This window comes from Amblyomma americanum, chromosome 7 (assembly GCF_052857255.1).
Source record: "Amblyomma americanum isolate KBUSLIRL-KWMA chromosome 7, ASM5285725v1, whole genome shotgun sequence".
NCBI classification, from domain to species: domain Eukaryota; kingdom Metazoa; phylum Arthropoda; class Arachnida; order Ixodida; family Ixodidae; genus Amblyomma; species Amblyomma americanum.
The window spans coordinates 32,892,985-32,913,633 of NC_135503.1; the positions used below are offsets into that span (position 1 = coordinate 32,892,985).

The 20,649-nt window shown below is 52.0% G+C and overlaps 1 protein-coding gene across 1 annotated transcript in view; it reads left to right on the forward strand.

Annotated features, from left to right (window-relative positions):
• Positions 1 to 20,649, forward strand: part of LOC144097637 (uncharacterized) — a 149,874-nt gene that overhangs the window by 93,417 nt on the left and 35,808 nt on the right. The window contains exons 2-3 of the mRNA XM_077630290.1: positions 3,484 to 3,859; positions 9,230 to 9,404. Coding sequence (XP_077486416.1) covers positions 3,592 to 3,859; positions 9,230 to 9,404 — 443 coding nt within the window. The 5' untranslated portion in view covers positions 3,484 to 3,591. The remainder of the gene's footprint in view (positions 1 to 3,483; positions 3,860 to 9,229; positions 9,405 to 20,649) is intronic.

Genomic DNA, 20,649 nt, shown 5'->3' on the forward strand with positions numbered 1-20,649 from the left:
CCTGTAAACTTCTTATAGACTCTATTGCCTTCCTATAGATATTTTTTTTCGATTCTAAATCTACAGACTGTCTATAGACAAAAGTCTACTAAAAGTGTATGGCCATAAATCTATAGATTGTTTATAGACTGTCTATAGTATCTTTATGGTCTATAGACTGTTCTATAGGGTTTGGCAATAGAGAGTCAACAGACTTCATAGACAGAAGTCTATAGACTGACTAAAAAAATTTGTAAGGACTGACGTGTTTACGTTCACGTTTTAGTCCTTGCTGTAATTATAACGTTTGGGAACACTGCAGCAGTGTGAAGCGAAGTTGTGTGAGAGTGTAACTTGACTATTTATACGGCTGTTTCAGCGTGCGACTGCACTGCGTGATGAGTTGTGACAATAAGCAAAAAAATTGTCCTCGCGAGGGTAGCATTCGGGCCCGTGCGACAAAGACCTCGATGCCTTGCCACGTCCGGAATGTGTACTATCGTGACTTAATTGCATGCGATCTAACAGGGCGGCTCAAGCGCTGACAGCCGAACGGGATTTTAAATTTCAAATTGGTATTTTTTAAATCTTGTAGTTTTTAGCAATGGAAAATTCACAAAAGTAGAAGAAAAAACAACCACAAAAAAAGACATCCCCTAAACTCCTTGGTTTCGGTGGCTGTCGGCTTCCGTCATTTATGCCATAACAAGCACCCCTTTCCATTCCATTTCCTGGTGAATAGTTCGCCGAGGGGCTCGAATCTTGCAGTCTTGATGCCGTACGTATCATAAATGAGTTCTCGCACAGCTTCCGCCCTCACCGTTCGACCACATTCATACGTGGCACTCGCGGTGTGATTGTACAGGACGGACTACGTCCGCCGCTATGGACGAGGGCGGCGCTGGTGAACACTCTCAAGGTTCGCTTACACTACACATAAATACCCCCCCCCCCCCCTCCCCCGAAAGCAGAAGATTGGACAGACGTCGCCGTAGCTCAGTTGGTAGAGCACCGGACGCGAAATTCGGAGGTCGTATTTTCGGATCCCACCGGTGGTATGTGGTTGTTTTTTCTTCTGCTTTTCTTATCTCATATTGATAAAAACTACAAAATTAAAAAAAGACATCCCCTATGCTCCTTAATTTTGGTGACTGTTGGCTTTCGTCATTTATGTCTCCCGCAATGGTGTATACGACGAGCAGTCGTGTCACAATTTTAATACGCCAAAAGGTAATGGCCCAATAACTGTCTCGCATCTCGGTAGACACCTCAACCACGCCTTAAGGGAAGATATAGAGTATGGGAAGGCATACAATTTAAGAGAAGGCGCATATGTCGTCGGTTCGAATCCCTGTCGCAGGAAAGCCCCCAACTTGACTAGCACATGTAAGCTATATTCTGTATGTAACGAGAAATCGTATGACACCACCGGAAACACACTATATGACAAACGGTTGCTCACAATTTTGGTACGAATGTAGTCGGGAAAACTGGCGCCACATTGAGGTCAGCCAGTGGGGGGTATATATAGAAGGAACGATGTGTAGGTTGCCTGAAATGCCAGTGCTCGGCTTGCTGTGTGCGTCATACGGCCGCTTGATGACGTCACCCTACTTTTCTTGCCATCGCTTAGATTTTCTGCGCCATCTGCGAGTACACACACACACACACACACACACACACACACACACACACACACACACACACACACACACACACACACACACACACACACACACACACACACACACACACACACACTAACATACTAACACACGCCGCCGGCTTTTCTCGTAATGTGGCTATTAGGCTTCCAAAAAAAAATCTGTCTAAGGTCAAACACAAACACGCCAATTAGTAGCTGGAAGCTGAGGCTGAAAAAAAGGTTAAGAACGAGCGTTGACGAGTAAAAACACGTCCGAGAAAGGTCAAGGCTTACCTATAAATAAGGTGCTAAATTCATTTACGAGATAAAAACTTCAGAAAGAAAGATTACTTGGCTCCTTCATTGAAATCAATAGTTGTGCCCATATCATGTTGTATCTCTCCTCTCTCCTATGTCGTCGTATCTTAAAGCGCAAGTCTTCCCTTGAGGCGTCAACAATATTCGAACGTGTGTGAGAATAGTGTCTTCTGCAGAGCGTTGAAAGCAAGACTGATTCGAACAGCAGGTTCCAGGCGTGCTCTCGTCTTCGTAATTTCTTTGTTCCAGTGGTTGCGTTTATGCGCATTACAACACACAGCCCTGAGTCAGCTACGCTTAAGTGAACTTTTCTATTGCTCTGTGCCACGCACCCGTGTATTCGTTGTGTGGTCCTCGGAACCTCCGCGCAAATTCCAACGAAGCGTCGGCGGCATTTGGCTTCTTGTACAGGAATGCTGTTAGACCACATCCTCACATGTTTAAAATTAATCGTGCACATTCTTTTCTTGTGTTAACAGATGCCAAGAACAGTTTACAGGTTGCGACTGCGTCGCAGCAAAGTTGCTGTAGCGCCGCCTCGCGAGTCACAACCCAGTCACGTGGTGGCTTGTGTGTATGTGCCGGAGTTGCATTTTTTCACATACCCTCGTCCCGTAAACTTCTGCTGCCGACTCATGACCACCTGTTAATGCTACAGCAAGCCAAAACTCTGATCGTTCAAGCGCAATACAACTGGAGGCTTTTTTTTGTGACGACATTTTCGTTCTCCCTAAAACGGGACACGCGCCGCTGGGGAACTGTACTTCGAGTGTGACAACAGTAAGCTTTGTTGGTTCCGACTAACGGCAGCAACCTTGCTGACGCGTACGACGCGTGAAAGTGGGAGCAGTAGATATAAAAAAAACTTTATAGACATCTACCTATCTTTCCTGAAAAGAGTGTATATGCATTTTTTCGCTGCAAGTAATGATTTGTGGCAATATTTTGCGTTTTACCGCGGAATGGGCTCTAGCGGCCACATTGCTTTTCTCGCGTGGCACATCGCAGTTATCGCGTTCTTTTTTCTGTTTAGGTATTTTGCTTGCGCCGTTTAGCACAGGTCGTAACAGTACTGTGCTCTTTTCTTTAATACATTACACCTTTCTTCGTCCTGTGTTTCTGTGCTGTTTTTTCTTCTCTTAAGATGTTCCAACTTGCCCAAGTTTCCGCCTTAACCTTTATGAATTCCTTCCTCGTTCCATAAGCGTACACCGTATCCTGAGGGAGGATTCTTAATCACATATTGCGCTATACCGCGTAGTGTAGTAGTAATACAGTCAAACCTCGTTATAACGAAACTGTTTATAACGAAATATGGATATAACGAAGGAATGACGATTGCCCTAGGAAGGTCGGCCAACACCGGCTATAACGAAGCTGCGGCTATAACGAAGTAATCTCCGGGCCCCTTCAACTTTGTGATAACGAAGTTCAACCGTAGCAGCAGCAGTAGTAATAGCAGTAGTAGTAGCATAGTAAGTAGTAGCAGTACTAGTAGTAGTAGTAGTAAGTACATGGTGTGCGTGTGTCTTTGTCCGCAGGCGGCCAGCGGCAGCAGCAACGCCAGCGGCGGCAGCCCCCCCAGCGGCGGCCACGGCGGCGTGAGCGGCCTCGGTTGCCCGGCGCTGTGCCGCGCGTCGCGGGACGCCATGGATGAGCAGGCCGGGCCCTGGGCCGGCTACGAGGGCCGGCAGGACCCGGCCGTGCTGGCGCAGGAGGACATGGACATGTTCTTCCACTCGCTGCAGGACGGCAACCCCACGGCCGCCGCCTCGCCCTACTACGGAAACCCCGCCGCACGGGCCGTCCACGGCTACAGGCCAGCCGCACACCGTGAGTCCATCTGTGCACTCAGCCGCGGCTGCGCTGCATTTCAAGCATACATGTGTACCAGGGACGGGCTATTCGAGGTCCACCGTATAGGACCATGCTACAAAACAGTGACCATACAACACACCCAGCTTTAAAGCTTGCTCTGCTCCTTCCCTGTAATCGTCTCTTTAGCCGCCCTTTCGTTCCTCTTTTCCTACCTCATCACACTATTCATCATGGGTCCGAGGTTTGGGTTGCAAAGCTTGTGGCATTAGACAGCCCCACCCTTTTGCCACATGTGCATGCTGAGGCCACCCCCAAGAATGGAGGTTAAAATACTACAACCATTATTATTTAATACATTCTGGACTCAGCGGACTGTACCTCCATCGCCTTAATTCACAGAGAAGGAGTAATAGCAGCTCATTAGCGCTCGTGTTGTGTGGTCACTGTCTTTACCTGACTGCGCAGTGTGTGAAATACGCAACCGTCATTGCTGCTGCGCCAGGAAGCAGACTCAAGCCGCCGAAAGTGAACACAATTTCCGATGTGAGGCTCGGAAAGTCACCTCAACGATATGCAGAGCGTCGACGCTATTTGTACGCCGAAAAAAAATGAAGAGACACACCCAGCATTTTTCCCAAGGCGCTGCAGCCCCAACGGAATCGCAAGCGCACCGAAAACTCTTCCGCCGTCCTTGCCACGCGGAAATGTGAAATGTATTTTTTTACTGCCTGTACGCTCGCGCCCAAACAGCCTCAAAGCGTTACGTAACTACAGTCGGCTGTGCGGTAACACAAAATTGGCCCGGCGCGCCGTTCCAACTGCGTAGTATGTTCAACGAAGTGCTCTCTATGCAGTTGCTGCATATATGATTGGACACGCATGATGACGGCGATTTCAGCTGGTAGGCATGCTATATATCCACGCCCGGAGAGGAGAGCTTACAGAGCCGGGAGGCACCGTTTCGCCGCTGGCTCGTTAACGAATAAATAAATAAAAGTAAAAACAGAGGGCCCGCCGTTGGCAGCAAGCACCCCTGGTTCATGGGAATCAAGGCTGATGCCGCTGCACTGTTTCGACCACGCGTGCGCACTCACGATCTTGCCCCAGGGCCGCAGACAGGCCGGAGCGGCGTGGAGAGGGTGAAAGATACCGGAGCATTTCTCGCCCATTTATCTGCTAGGCCGGGCCGGGCGCTCTTGTGAACGCGTTGTGTCCAGTCTAAGCACACAAGACGCCAGCAGCCCTCCTCCTCTTCCCTCTCCTCCCCGCTTCGAGCGGCGCGCCTGCGGTTTGGACTAAGCCGTACACACATTCGGCCGGATAGGAAGTTCGACCCCAAACGTCTTCACGAGCGTGCACGCGCTGAAAAGGAGATTGCAGAGACCGAAACACGATCAGCCAATTACAGAAACACGTGGTCGGTCGCCGTCGAGCTGCCGCGGACGCGCGCGCTGCCGGGTATTTGTTATAAACTCGGCCCCCGGGAAACGAGGCGCTCAACCGTCGGCGCTCCGCGAAGCTTCGGACATGGAGGCAAGGCGAAAAGCGCGAGGGGGGTGTATTGGCGCACAAGGCGTGTATAATGAGGCGAATACAAACAAACACTAAAATATATATAACGATGTCGGTGCCCGGTCCCTCGGCTAGCTAGCTGGCTGGCTGTCCGCCGCCCCAGCTTATGTAGCTTTTGCAGAGCACCCCATGCTGCTCTCCGAAAGCACGCGTGTGCTGCCTCATGCACGATTGCACGGAGCGGAGCAGCTCGCGAAGCGGCCACTTATACTGGGGCAATGAACGTGAGTGGCGCTCAGATTCGCCGCACCGCGGAGTGTATGTGCGCTGAAAAATATGAATAAACGTTCTAGGAGTAGCCAACGGATAGATGCAATTAGTATTTTCAGGAAATCGAGTCAAGAATAAACAGTGACGAAAGAAACGACCGTAAGAGTTACAACCTTAAAGCAGCGTTAAACTGAACGATTCAGCCGCTTCATCCCGCGGCTTTTCCATGGGGATGATGGCTCTGCCTTGCAACGGCAGGCGGCAAGTGGATGGATCGAAGTTGTTATTAAATGCTTGGAGACAATTTCGCGTGCGCATTGCCGCTTAATTCTTCTGCGGGTCGCGCCGTCTTGTTGGCACCATGTCGCGTTTTCGTCGCGGTCGCGCACGTGCGCTCTCACGCACGCACGCACTCGTACAAACAAGTCCGACGTTTCGGCATCGCGTTCTGCGCCTCGTCGCCGCAAGGCCGCCCGTCTGGCCGCGAGCGCTCCAGCTCGCCGTCCCCGCCGACAATTGATAGGGGGAGACCCGAAACGCAAATGAAAAGCGCCTCGGGGACAAGAGCGCGCGAGATTTTGGCCGACTGCCTCCGGAAAGTGACCTCTTTCGATTCGAAACGCGTCGCGAGGAGTCGGCAACGATGGAATTCCGCGCGTCACGAGGACGAACCTCATACGCGTCTGATGATGGAGTTATTGAACAGAGAGAAAGGGTACGTGGCGGAAAGCGCGCGAGGGCACGTGGCCTCTCGACATGTTCCGCGAGGCTAGGCGACAGGTGATAGCAGCGACTATAAATGGGACAGCGTGTTGATGCAAAACAAGCCGGACTTGCGGAGAGCCCATACCAAAGGGCCTGATGTAGGCGCTTCACCATGCATATGATATATATTGTGTTGTTATTCAGAGCGATCCTATGAAATGCAGGCTCAGCATAACAACGATTTTCTTCATTCCACTTTCTGCGCTCTTACTGTCGATATTTGAAAAGAAAATCGCAAATAACTGACGGGCAGAACACAAGACGAAACGACGACGCAGGCGCTAAAGGTATTACTAACTCTTATTGTCCGCCATGAATACAGGACATTCAGATTACAATGAGGCTGTGCGTCGCTTGACCCAGTGAGGAAGAGAAAACTAACGATTGAAATTATAATTGGAACGACGTATCGTTCCATCACACGTTTCCATCGAGAGCTTCATTGCTTTTGCTGGTCGACCTTGGGAAACAAAACCATCATGGGGAGTACCACTGCTTGCTATACCGCTTGCCATGCATGAATATACCAAGAAACGTGCGTCGCCGGCTCCGATATGAAATGGCTGGCTGACCGGTGGAAAAAGAACGAATCGGGAGAACAATAGACTGCAGACCCTTGCGGAAAACACGATGTCTTTCAGTGCCTGTATTGCCCCTATACCAACTCATATGATGCGTAAGGCTCTACATGATGTCACGTGACGCAGCATTCGTCAGCCAAGCACGCCACGGAGCCACTACCCGCTTCCACTGGATACGTCGTTTGTAGCTGCACAACAGACTGCTGTGTACTTCCAGAAGGAAGGAAGCAGCACGGAGTGGGAGGGGGGGGGGGGGGGGGGTTTGCTCGGGGCAACCGTCGCCGTGGACATCCGCCGGTCGCTCTACAACAGCACTCGCATATAGCTTCAGAGAGCAGAGCAGAGCGCGGGCATGGGCGCCCCCCCCCCCCCCTTCCCCCCCCCCCCCCCCCCCGACACGCGCAGTTCGTTCAGCATCGCGCGCACGCAGCAACGCATGTGGTCACGCGCGACCGCTTGGAGCGGCCTTTTGTTTTCCACCTGGCCAGAGGCATTTCTGATGCAAATTCGCCAAGGGGCCACGGCGCCGCTGCGCCATGCGAGGCTCGCTCTGCCTGGCGGCAGGCCATGTGTGTGTGTGTGTGTGTGTGTGCTTGGCAACCCTTGGGAGGGGGAGAGGGGGAGGGAGGGAGAGAGAGGACCGCGCTCCTTTGCTGGAGCCATAGTCTCCCGCCACTGGTGCCACTGCTTTGCCGCAAGCGAACAAAAGGCGCAGCGCCGCACTGGTGGTGGGCCCTCGGCATTTTGGCAAACAGCGCGTCGTGCTCGCTTGCTTGTGTGCATTCGCAGCATGTCATGCCTGCCCCACGTGGCCCACCTTGCATGCCTTCCTTCCTTCCTTCGCTCCCTGCCAGATGAGAACGAAATTCGAGGGAGCAAAACGCAATAAATCTCGGAAATGTCTGGGGTCCATGAACTCGGACGTTGTATGGCTGTGTCTCTCCTCTCGCGACTGCATTGTACGAAGCCGGTTGCAAAATTTGCGCTCCTCAGAATAACCCGGTGGTCCCGCGATTCGCGTGGTATGCGCGTTTGCGGAGAGTCGGGCGTCTGTAGCCTGCACATGCTTTCTGAGCACGACTGTGCAGAGACGGCTACGTTTCTTATAGGAGGCTTTGTTATAATACTTGGGTGGTCTGCAGCTCTAGGGGTGTGCGAATAGTGATTTCACGAAACTGAATAGAATAGGAATAAGTTTAAGCTTTGCTATCGAATCAAATATGAATAGTGTAGTTTTAAATCGAATCGAATGTGAATCTAATGGTGAAAGGGCCGAATCGAATACGAATGGAATATTCGTGTGATCATTCGCTACTTGCGGGAATATTCCTACAGGATGAAGATTCGTGCGGAACAGTGAAGCGCTGATGTTCACTATACGTAACACGCAAAGCGAAGTAATATTAACTCTTATGACAGTTATGTAATACGCAAAGGAAAATTACCGCTTGCTTCTTATGACAGTAGTGTACAAACCAACTCCAAATCCAAATTGATGAGAGGGATGAGAGTCTGGACCGTGGTCTGCCTCTGCGATATCGGGCATGGCGGCAGGGTTTGCTAAATCTGCCTGAACCCTGTCGCGTCGCCAGAAGTGTGCCGTGTCGTGTCGTGGTACTCTACACCCTCTTTTCTGCACAGCCCGGTCATGGCAGCGTGGAGAATGGGACGTGGAATATACTTGCTTGTTCATCTTCTCGCACATTTTTTCCCTATGCATGACCAACACCGCGTGTAGTAATCGCCACAATCCGTGCTCTGTCATCTGGCGTAAAACATTAGCCGCCTTGCATAACTGTTCTAGGGCTTAAAAATCTATTAGTAATTTAAAAGGACGCGGTCAGGGCCCCGTTAATTAGAAATGTTCCAAGACTGCTCAGGCTCCTTGTTTCAGTAAAGCCCGGTCGTAAGTCTACCCTTGCCCATCTTTACCTCTTTCCTTCTGTCCCGTACATTCCCTTTATCAGCCTGGGCTGTTATGTCTTAGCCCTGTTTTGCGGTATATAGGTCGTCCGCAGGTTAAAATATTCCCCCCCCTCCCCCCCTCATCTAGAAGTCTGGATCTGGAGATCGTGAGAATTATTCAAGCATATCGATCACATAAACGCTAGCTTCCCCCATCGCCTCTCAACTAAGTCCCGTTTTCTGATATCCCCCCCTTCTGCAGTGTCACCCAACGCTGAACATCCGCGTTACAAACTCGTAACCGCCCTGCGGGTTTATTAACCATCACCCACTGTTCGCTAACTATCCTTTGTTTTGAACTTGAGGGCAGTTTCCTTCCTTATAATCGTTAACAATTACCCCTGTTCGCCGCATCTCTTTTGTCTGGCCCCCTCAGCGCAGTATCCTCTATTAACCGTTGAAAACTATCCACTGTTCACCGCTCACGCGTGCAAGCGGTTCGGACAAGTGCGAGACAGCATTCACTCCGGCTCGCTGCCCTCGACGCTACGCGAGGCGAGGCCCCGCGCGGCGGCGGCAGCGGCCAAGAAGACGCTGATGGCGACCATCCCGTGAAGACGCGCGATCGCTATCTCGCCGGGGAGCTTAATATACATTTGCCGCATTTACCTCAGCGGGGAGGCGTCGTTCGCCCCGACAGAGCAGAGCAGCGGCTGCGCTGTGCCCTGCATGCGCGCTCTTCTGCTGATGCTCCCGCTGTTCAGGACGCGATGCGGGAAGACGCGCTCTATAGCGCCGCCCTGAGATCGGCTCCAGGTGCGACGCCCACGGGTGTGCCAGAAGGGCTAACAGCTGCTAAATTTTTGCTGACTTGGGAGAACTTTTTGCGGTCCTAGTTCGTACAAAATTTATAGACGAGGGAGCTCAAATATGAACAACGGAGTAAGGGTACGTACTAAATGACCAAGGTTTTAAACTGCCGGTTGCGTGAGATGATTCATTAGTTGTCATTAATTCATTAATCAGCTGTTTCTGAGTATCAAACTGCTGTTCATTGGATCGGCAGTGTTTACGTGTCCCCTCACTGCTCACGAAATCTGTAGTTTATAACCCGGTTAACCAAAATCTCCGGTTTATAACTGCTGCTCACGGGATCTGCCGTTTTTGAGCTTTCTATCCTGCAGGCTGCTCACCGGATCTGATCTTTTTTGGGGGACCACACGATGCCCTCAGGGTCTTGTGCTGTTTGTTTCACTACTCGGTATTGTGTAATCCCTCTACATTCAGTTTGGACGCCCTTTGTAAGCTTAATGCACTCCGTATATTACCGATTATTATGCACGCTCTATTTGTTGAGTCCTTCGAAGCGCTGCTAGCGTCCGCGCATTTAAGACGTGCTGTGATGAAACGAAAGAGCGCTAAGCGCTGCTCAAACCCTGAAACCGCAGCCGTGGCTTCGTGGTAGAGCACCCGCCTCGGCTTCGGGAGGTGGTGGGTTCGACTCCCACTGCCGCCGGTTGTCCACCGGTCATGCTGTAATGGGTACAAGCCATTCCCCCGGTCTGGTGCTCGGCTTTCTAGGGTGCATGGCATGGAAAAGGAGCCCGCGCCTTCAAATCCCAACACTGTGCGTGCCTGAAACTTGCCGCACAGATAAGTATGTTCAAAGTAATAATGAAAAGCGTCACAGTTTACGCATCAATTTCCTCGTCGCCACACGTTTCTATTTGGACTTTTTCTACTAAATGTTAAAAAGGCGCTGAAGAATCGACTGTTTGTTTGGCCTAAGCCAGCCCAGCAGATCTTTTCTCCTGTAGCGAGAAATCCAAAGGCAACTACTGGCAATCCCAAACAGACTCAGCGTACCGGGCACATGCTGCCATCGTTTTCAACATACGGCGCCCCTAGACACCGGGACGTTATGTTCAGGGCTCTCGCCCAACGAGCTCCGACCTGTGGCGGAGGGACTCGAGAGGGGAGGAGGAGGCTGAGAAGGAGAGAGCTGGATCCCGGCGGTGCTGAACCTCGCGGACAGCTTGCCTCTTATCTGCCTTGCCATCGTGCATATCAGTGATGAGCCTCGGGAGTCCCCCGAGCCGCGGAGGCTCTAGCCGTGTCAGGAAAAAGAGCGGAGGAGCAGAAGGCTAGGAGGGGGAGGGAAGGAAGGAACGGGAGCATGCTCGGCGGGCCTGCGCGAACTCCTTGGCAGCGAGGCGCCGCTCCGACGAGGAGCAACAAGAGAGGATCCCGCAGCAGCCGTCCCGCAGCGCGCTCCCCCACCTCCCATCCACTAGCCCGTGGCCTGCTCGTTTTCTCGCCCGGCTCCGGCTAATTGGCCTCGAGCGCGAGCCTCGCGGCAGGCATAAACACGCGCCTTCTAACCAGGTTTACTGGCCTGATTCAATATTCGAAGCCCCCACCCTCTCTCTCGACCTCCTTTTCCCCGTTCTCGACCCCCCCCCCCCCTTCCTTTTTTCCCCCTCATAACAAAGTAATAACGCTAACACGTTGAGCCTGTGCTCGCGTGTGCACCCTGCCTAGCTGGAGTTCCTTTTTTTTTTCCTTTTTGTTCTCTGGGGCGTGAGTGATCTCTTGAGCGGTCGGTGGCCTGAGCAACCCTTAGACGGGAAGTGAGGGTGTGCTTTCTGTTGGGACGCGAATCATCCCATTACGTCACACGGCTCGCGAGCGCTTTCGGGAGCGCCGCGCTATTGGAACACTCGGGAAGAATTCAGATCCCTGCATCTTGTGGACGAAGCATAGCTGAATGCGCGGTATATATGAGCAACCCAATAACTATGTCCATGAACTTGTGGCACGGAAAGCGCGAGAACAGCCGCACGGAGTAAATATATGTTTGCAGCGTCGTGGTTAACAAAACGTTCGCTTTAATAGCTTTCCTGAAAGGTTGTGGTATGTGGCCACAGCCTAAACGACATCGCGACAATAAAAATTAGGTGCGCGTCATCCCAGCCGGGACGTTTTATCGCCATTGCAAGGCCTTTTTCGTCAAAGCTAGCAGATTGAATCCTAGAACACTTTTGAAGTTTCTTAAGTAAAAGCAGTGCAGCGCAAAACACAGGACAGAAGAGGGAGACAGAAACAACAGGACTGGCGCTGACTAACGACTGAAATTTTATTGAAACCGGCAGAGCTTTAAAGGTTCAGGAAGAAATTATGAATCCAGGCGAACGAAGGAAAAATTAATCGTTTCCGACGTTAGAAAGAAGAATGTAAACAAGGTGACGTTGACGGCGTCGTTTGGCGAGCCCGTGATGACCGTGATTAAATGGAGACCACTACACAAGAGGGAGCCTTTGTACAGCGGTGGCTGCAGAGCCGGGATGATGTTGATAAACCGACCTAGTTTCAGAGGAGGCGCCTCAGGAACACGAGGACGGCTATTCGAGAGCCAAGATTAAGATGATATCTGCGGCGCACGGAAACCTGGTTCCAAGAAACCGGCAGGCACGCGTCTCGGCGCGGTCACAAAGTGAGACAAGGCAACAGCGCGTGGTATTTATAGGCGCCTGCAGAGCTCCCGCACGCCGGTCGATCGCCGGGCTCTTCTTGGCAGAGTTTCAATGCTGGGACGCGAAATACACCGCGCATAGCGCGCGGGGCGAGTGCGGTGAAAATGAGGAGAGAGGGAGAGAATCTGATGTGCAGTAAAAACATCACACTCTTCCACTATGCACACACCCACACGAGCAGGAGGCGCTGCCATCGTCGAGCTTGCGACAGATTCCTGGCGTGGCTGCGGGTAGACCAACAATAATACAGAAAACGTAAAAACAGAGGAGGGGAAGGAAAGCGGGACGCATAAGTACGAAAAACAGCCTTGCTTTTAAAACGGACGGGGGGGGGGGGGGGGGGGGGGAGCAAGTCTGCGCTCAAGTCGGGAAATGATTCCAGCTCGCGGTTTCGACCGAAATTTTCCTTATTGTTTTTTTAGATTGCCTGTTAAAATTGCTTCACACTATTTGGCATACAATGACAGCAATCTCAGCTGACAGTGTCGTTCCGAATGTGAAAAAGGCCTGCTGCTTTCTGCTCGCTAATGTATCACTCTTCATACCTATACGTACTTCGTAGAAACGAATGCCTTCTCTTTTATTTCATGGTGATGGTGGCTGCGGTTTTCACGCCCTCGCTCTTTACAAATCGCAATGCTTGCGAAGAACAGAAAAACAGAACTCAAGACGTAAGGTTAGTTCGACGGCGATTCAGAAACCACCCACATATACCCCGAGGAAAAGATTCCTCACCGACAGGTGCACCACAGAATTCGATCTGCTTTCTGCGCTCGAAACCGTTCCCGTCTTTTCATCTTTTTCTTTCGCATCGTCTGCCGCAATGCGCTCGTTGCGCACACGTTCGACGCTGAAAAGCACGTTTTCGCCCGGCAAGCTACGCGATGCCCGCCGCGGCAACTCTTCCTCTCGCGCTCCGTGCAATATCGGGGCGGTGCCTAAAACTCCCACGAGCTCGCGAGCGAACTAGGCGTGGAGAAGAAACTCAAACAAGACAGCTCACGACGTCGGGCCCAAAAGAAAGAAAGAAAGAAAGAAAGAAAGAAAGAAAGAAAGAAAGAAAGAAAGAAAGAAACCTCGCACTTCTTTCAACCGCCAGCGCTCGGGGTTGGCAGGCACCTTCTCGGCGGAACTCTGCCGATGCCGGTCGTGGACGGACGGACGCGGCGAAACTCCTGCAAACCAAACACAGCAGCAGCATCCGTGGCCGTGCGAAGACGGCCAAGCACCGGCACCATGGCCCGCGCGAGGTGTTGCCCCTTTCTCCGCTTCGCCGCGTGACGTGCTAACGACCACCTGTCGCCTCCGGCCGGGCGGCCGAGGCGCTGCTGCCCCCGCGTTGACGCGTCGCGCGTGCGCCGGCCTCCTCTGCCGACGGGACGCCCCCGACGACGCGCCGGATACTCCGCGCGTCTGTGCAAGAGCGAAGCGAGCGCGTGGGCTTCGTCCCGTACACTATTATGCTATAGCTAGAGCGGCGCGTTTGAAGGCGCGGAGGATTGGCTATTGCGTTTTTCGGGCGATCATGATTTGGACGTGGGGCTCGAGCGGCGCGCGCAGAGGAAGTGATTGTAAAGGGACCCGCATGTGGTTGACCCGAGGGACAGTAGTATCATACGCCATGAAGAGACGCCGCGCGAGCCAGCCAGCCGTCTACTCTCTTGTGGTATCACGAAGTTAATCCTCTTTCGCAATCCTGTGTTGTGTAGAATCTACAACACGTGCTTACCTCCTTCCTTTTGCTTTTATATGAGTTGGAGTATCAGCACCCCAGGTTTTTCGTTTTGTCAATACAGTTGAACCTCGTTATAACGAAGCTGAAGGGGCCCGGCGATTACTTCGTTATATACGTAACTTCGTTATAGCCCGGTTTAACCGAGCTTCAAAGGGGGAACCGTCATTTCTTCGTTATATAGATTATTTCGTTGTAAACCGTTTCGTTATAACGAGGTTCAACTGTACTCGGCACGGGTATACATTCTGAGTCCGCTCAGATAAAGCTTAGCTCTAAGACGGCGCACGCGCGGTCGTTTCCGTCTTAAGTATTAGTCTTCCCTATAGACTTGCCGTTATATTCGTGTGAGCTGTGTAAGTCCTTCCCTCTGTTTATGTATACTTCTGGCCAGGGCGGCTTATCGCATTCGCTAAGACGGTTGCCCGACGAGAAAAAAACGCCAGATTCTTATCATGACAGCAAACGTGTATATTGCCATCCGATGCATTGCAAATCTCATTCCTAAGCAGACTGTAACCTCGTGCTATTGTGCGCAGAAGAGCCGCGGGTCTAATCTGTTCCGGTGTTTCGAAAAAAAAAATTCCATGAGAAAGCTTCCGTCAGATATTGACCAAATGTAAATAAGTAAGTTTTGCTCGCATGGTCCATAGTCTGGTTTTCGCATTGTGACAGTGAGTTCCCGGGTTCGAACCCGACCGCGGCGGCTGCGTTTTTATGGAGGAAAAACGCTAAGGCGCCCGTGTGCTGTGCGATGTCAGTGCACGTTAAAGATCCCCAGGTGGTCGAAATTATTCCGGAGCCCTCCTCTATGGCACCTCTATCTTCCTTTCTTCTTTCACTCCCTCCCTTATCCCTTCCCATACGGCGCGGTTCAGGTGTCCAACGATATATGAGACAGATACTGCGCCATTTCCTTCCCCCAAAACCAATATTATTATTATTATTATTATTATTATTATTATTATTATTATTATTATTATTATTATTATTATTGTGACAGTGAAACAAACAGTACATCGAGGAGGTGTATTACAAGTCGAAGAAGTCGAGTGCGATTATGAGAGTACATATCTTCAAATAACACCGTAGCTACGAAGCTTCCGGTGCATTCTCTTCAAAACGCGGCTTAACGCAGGCATAAATGAGCCGAGTGTTAATATACACGCATTCACGACGCTGCCCTGACTGTGCCACTCACTGGTGACGAATCGCTTCGCCAGATTGGCTTCCTGTCTCCAGCAGGTGCGCTGGACTTGGGCGGTGTTGTCGAAGCGTCGCCCCCTCAGCAGCGCGTGCATTTTGGCGGTGGCGTCTCCTACCTTAGCCGCCACATCCCCTCGTTGCGTTGCTTCGCGAAGCCTTTTCCAGACAATGAAGAAGACTCCCCGAGCTCTGCCACTCGTGTATAAATATATATACGCGTCCTGCGCCGATTGTTCGTGACACGGGAAGCCGGCCAAAGATAGCCCTCCGGGACAGTAATAATGGCGGAGGCAGCGGCAATACTAATAGGACACACCTAGCGGGCCGCGGCTGTGACGGCGTGAGAGCGGACCGGCGCTTTCTGATGCAAATCCGCGCCGTCCACCGAGGACCCACAATTAGCTCGGTTCGCGGGCCGTGTCGCGCGCGCCACGGCACTGTGCCGGCCGCCCCGGCAGCCCGGCCAAAAATGTCTCGCCCACTGTGGGCTGGCTACGTACGCGCTTGCGGCTATGGCCCGGTCGCCGGTGCGTCTGCGGGTACTCGCGAAAGAGTGTGCAACACGTAACAAGAAACAGGCTGTCTGGCTGGTCTGGTATGACTGACATCACATTTCAAGAAAGGGGCATCTGATTCAGATGCCCCGAATATATATTTATTCGCATACCCTAAAGGCCCTTTTCAGGCATTACATAGGGAGAAGAGCAAGGGGGGGGGGGGGGGGGGGGGGGTGCACAGTTACAAAGAGCAAATATTCCATTTTGAGCGAACGCCTGAATAAAAATCGAGCTTTAATTTCTGAAACTCTCACAGGAAAAAGCATATAGGTCCGACGCATGCATTCCGTCGCTGCGTCACAAACAACCATTTTCTGGGCTGCCGATGAAACACTAATTATTGCGGAAAAGTTATCGGTGGAGGTCATGAGAAAGTTGCACCCTAGTCGATGTAACAGTTACTTTGTAGACTACTGCAATGTACTTTAAATGCAAAAATTCACTTATTCATGCTAGCGTCCGCCTGCAGTTTGCGGCTTAGTTGAAAGACAAGCTAGAAGAAATTAATCGATGGCGTGGTCGCTCAGCCGGTTAATAAAACCGGTATGCTAACTGGAACATAAACACATTAAAGAAAAATAACCCACAACCAGATTTGGCCTGGAACGAGCTTCGTTGTTAATGCTGCCCTTTGAATCGACTTTCCGGCGCCCTCTGAACCAAAAGCAGCTGAACCCAAAGGGCAACTCCACAGATAAACGCTCGAACCAGTGTGCTTGCACGCTGTTGGGCTCCGATATAATCCAGGCGGACGGCGCGCGACCAGCGCAGCGCACAAAACAATGACAGTGTTCAGACTCGCGGAAAACAAGGGACGCTTCATTAATGCCCTCTCGACCAGATTAGTTTAGTGCCGACGATCCGGCCTGGTCGGTTCGGGAAGCAGGCAGCGCCTCCTCGCGCTTGTTCTTTTAATTGCCGCGACCAGACTCAACAACTCCCATACCCTCCTCTCCCTCTGTGCTGTCGGCTCTCCGAGAAGCGAAAAACTGAGGAGTCGGAGAGTACGGGGGAAACTGAAGATGGCTTTCCCGCACACACACACACCTACCCACACGAACGCAACACAGAGAGAGGCCGCCTACGCGCAAACACATGTGTACGACGACTGTCGCCAAAAACCGTGCAGTGCTGTGGATGCCGCAGAGTTGGCTAGGCAACCGTATAATCAGGAGATAAATTCGCGAAGCTGTCCACGAGGAAGTGCGTTTGTCCTCCCTAGTGGGCTAATTGAGACGCCTGTTGATTAACCATTGCACTTAAGCGCGCATTATATAAACATATATCGGAGCCAGCCAACCCTCGACACTTCTTACGCGTTTGACGGCCTTGTGAATTCGCGCGGTGATCAGCTTGCGCTTATCTGCATAGCTCCCGCATCACTGCACGGTTTTATTTCTGTTTTCTTTTACGCGGAGAAGAGCATAAACGTAGACACATGCACTAACGCGCGCTTGGGCCTCACGCAAAGCAAGGCGGGGTCAGAGCGGCGGTGCTGCGGATGCTTCGCGGACAAAATCCAGCTCGGAGAACAGAAGTCGCAGCGGCTTTCGCCCGGGGTTCGCCGCTCGGTGGCGCTCCGACCATGTCGGCTGTCTAATTGCGCCCTAATGCGCCCTGCCACTGGCTGGCCCGCTAGCGTCAACCCCCCGAGCAAGCAGCCGGCCTGGAATGGGGGAGAGTCTGGTTGAGGAGAGAGCAAATTAGCTGCCGCCGCCTACACAGCGGCAACAGCAAGATGAGATGAGCGGAAAACCCCGTGGAACAACAACGCCTCTGGTTTGTGTCTCGAACCAACTGTGAGCGCACGCGGGCGGCGGTTTCGCGTTGCACCGTGTGTGCTCTCGAGCTAGAAGTCGCTGCTGCTGCTGCTGGTTCTCTGGCGGGCAGACATCGGGAGAGTGCGTTCGCGTAGTGTGCTTACGTATAAGCATGTCAGGCTGGCCGTAAAGAGTGCGCGCAGTTCACCGTGCTGACGTGAGCGAACTGTTTTCTTGCCCGCAAAAGGCTTCGGCGTTACATAAACCATTACGAATTCCTGGATTATTGTGATGATTCAGTGACTCAGTAATGCGCTTAGAAAATAATCGGGAAATAAGTCTTGGGAGACGATTCGCTTCTCCGCCCGAAAGAACAGCTCAACATTAGAAACGGAGTGGGGGCTTTGGCGTGCTCTGCGGCATTACAACATGTTAACGGGAAAATGATTATCGTGTGTTATTCGAAGAGCTGCCAGCGCATTCTCACCTTTCGCCTAAGCGGCAAGAATGAGGAACACCTAAGTTTTGAAGTTCCTGGAGTGACGCGGTACCCTTAAGCAGCTAGGTATTTCAGAGGTGTGTCTCAAAAGCCATTCTTTTCCATGCTTATCAGCTCATTCGCTCTTTTCAACCCCTTCCCTTCCTTTTTTTTCTCTTACTTTCTTGCTGTCCTTGTGCTTCCTGAACTTACTCTGAACCCTAATGGGCAGCAATATGCGCCTATAAATCATCTAACCGATACACGCCACGGAAGCGTGGATCGTGAGAACATTCCTCAACACTTTGAAATCACGACACCTCAAACCGCGTTACAACGGACTCAACGTCCTCTAAATGCCAGGCAGGCAAGCATGCCTGGCGTGCCTTTCTGTTTGCTTTCAAGCAACGCGCGAGCCAGCACACAGCTGAAGACCTCCGCCGGTCGTAAAGCCCTCTCCTAGCTGGCTGCTCGTTTCGCCGCCAACCACGCGCCAGCGTTTTCTCGCAAAACCGCATTTCGAGGCATACAGATGTATCCGGCTCGCAGGCTGGACGCGAAGGCGACTCCCGTGGCGTTGCCAGTGTTGCGGGAGGTCTTACCGCCACCGTGGTCAATACACGGCGTGTGTGTCGGCCTGGGCGCCCAGAGTCATTGTTCAGCACTCAGCAGCCTCGGAGAGGGAAAAACAAGAGCGTACGGAAGTGTGAACGGAATACTAATGACGCCCGAGGTACCGGAGCGAGAAGCAGGGAAGGGGGCAGCGCCGGTAGAAGGATGGATGGGTGTGTGTGTTCCATCCACCTTGAGCAAGATTTCGACTCGGTCACTTTTTTTAGCGTTTTCTCTATTTTCAGCGTGGAGATGGTCGAGAAACGTCGTTTTCAAAATCGCCAGGATATTATGCATCGCCCTGAGACAGCCGGGCACTTTGCGTTACAAATAAAAATAAAGTTGCGCGCCGACATAAGCTAGGAGCTATTTATTTTGGCGATATCTTGGAGCGGGTAAATTTTGAAGGCTATATCTGAAGTGGAGGACACAGACAAAGGAGCGCAGCCTGCAGGAGTACGAGGGAAAAAAATGATCGTGAGGCCAGTTTCGGGTTCTCCTGTGCCCTCGTATTTCTCTCGCTTGCCGCCGCATTCCGGCCATATTTTCTACAAGCACGGGGAAGTTGCGATATACAGCCGAAAAATACGCATCAGGGAACAGAAATCACGTGCCTCACGAAGCGAGAGAAAAAAAGCATTGACGTATGACATCAGCTTCTGTCGTTGAAGCCCTGTACTTGCAACGAAGCTTCAAAGCACGGGAGAAAACAACTGGCTGACAGTCACCCTTGTGAACCCTTCACAAGGAGGTCACAGTTCACACAGCCTGCGCGTTGAGCTATTGCTCCGTCTCGCTGACGAAATGAGGCCAAGCTTTAACGACATCGTATGTAACGAAGTGCTGTGCTCGGTTCTTCAATATGGCGTCGAGCAATAATAATAATAATTGGTTTTTGGCGGAAAGGAAATGGCGCAGTATCTGTCTCATATATCGTTGGACACCTGAACCGCGCCGTAAGGGAAGGGATAAAGGAGGGAGCGAAAGAAGAAAGGAAGAAGACGAAGAGGATTTCTGTATACATTTCTAATTCTTTTTTTTTTATTTTTCCCCGTCTCCATTTCTTCGTTTTGTTTCTTTCGTCTTCACGTTACTGCTTTCGTCTCTTCTTTCACACCTTCCTTTCTTCCCGCTTCCTTCCCGCAAAAGTACCAGCAACCACGTACTGCACGGAGCTAAACGTTGCCTGAGGTCATGTGAATGCGCCAGTCGGGACGATATTGGGCGCCGGACGGGACGTGTGACGACGAAGCACTCGCGAGTGTTAAAAGAGGAGCGCGCCGGTTCGTCATCCCGGCCGCAAAGCAGCGAGCAGGCTCCTCAGCGCGCACACATGCGCGCACTTATCGTCGAAGACGACTACGATGAAGAAGACGGCCGCGATAAATGGGCTCCGGAAGGTCTTGTCTTCCTGCTTCCAATCTCAATCTCGCGCGAGTTCAGTGCGCTAAATGTCGACCCGCTAGCTCGAACGGCCGCCACGGATCAGAACAAACTGGCGGCCTATGCGAGCGCTTTTGTTTTCGAGGCTCGGAGGTGGCCCCGTCCGGTATTTCTTCCTCCGAGTCTGCTTCTTCCCGTGCGGGGGCCGGTCGACTGGCGCGGGGGGAAATCCGAGTCCGAATTAGTGGGCCGTTGCCGCAAGGACGGGACGCCGGTAAGGAACGGCGCGGCGCTCCGGAAAGGGCCCTCTCCTCCTCCTCCTCCTCCTCCTCCTCTAACGTCGGCGCCGCAGGTATGGGCGTGTGCTGGCCGCCGGACTGACGTCATGTGCTGCGGGATGAGAGTGCGCGTTCCCACGAGTAGCGGAAAAACAAGGAGAAAGAGAGAGAGAGAGAGAGAGAGAGAGAGAGAGAGAGAGAGAGAGAGAGAGAGAGAGAGAGAGAGGAGACTCTTTAATGCGTTCTCTCAGCAATGTCTTGCTGGCTTTCGACGCAGCCGCTGCAGCCGTTTACATACTGCTAAGCAGCTGAGCGAG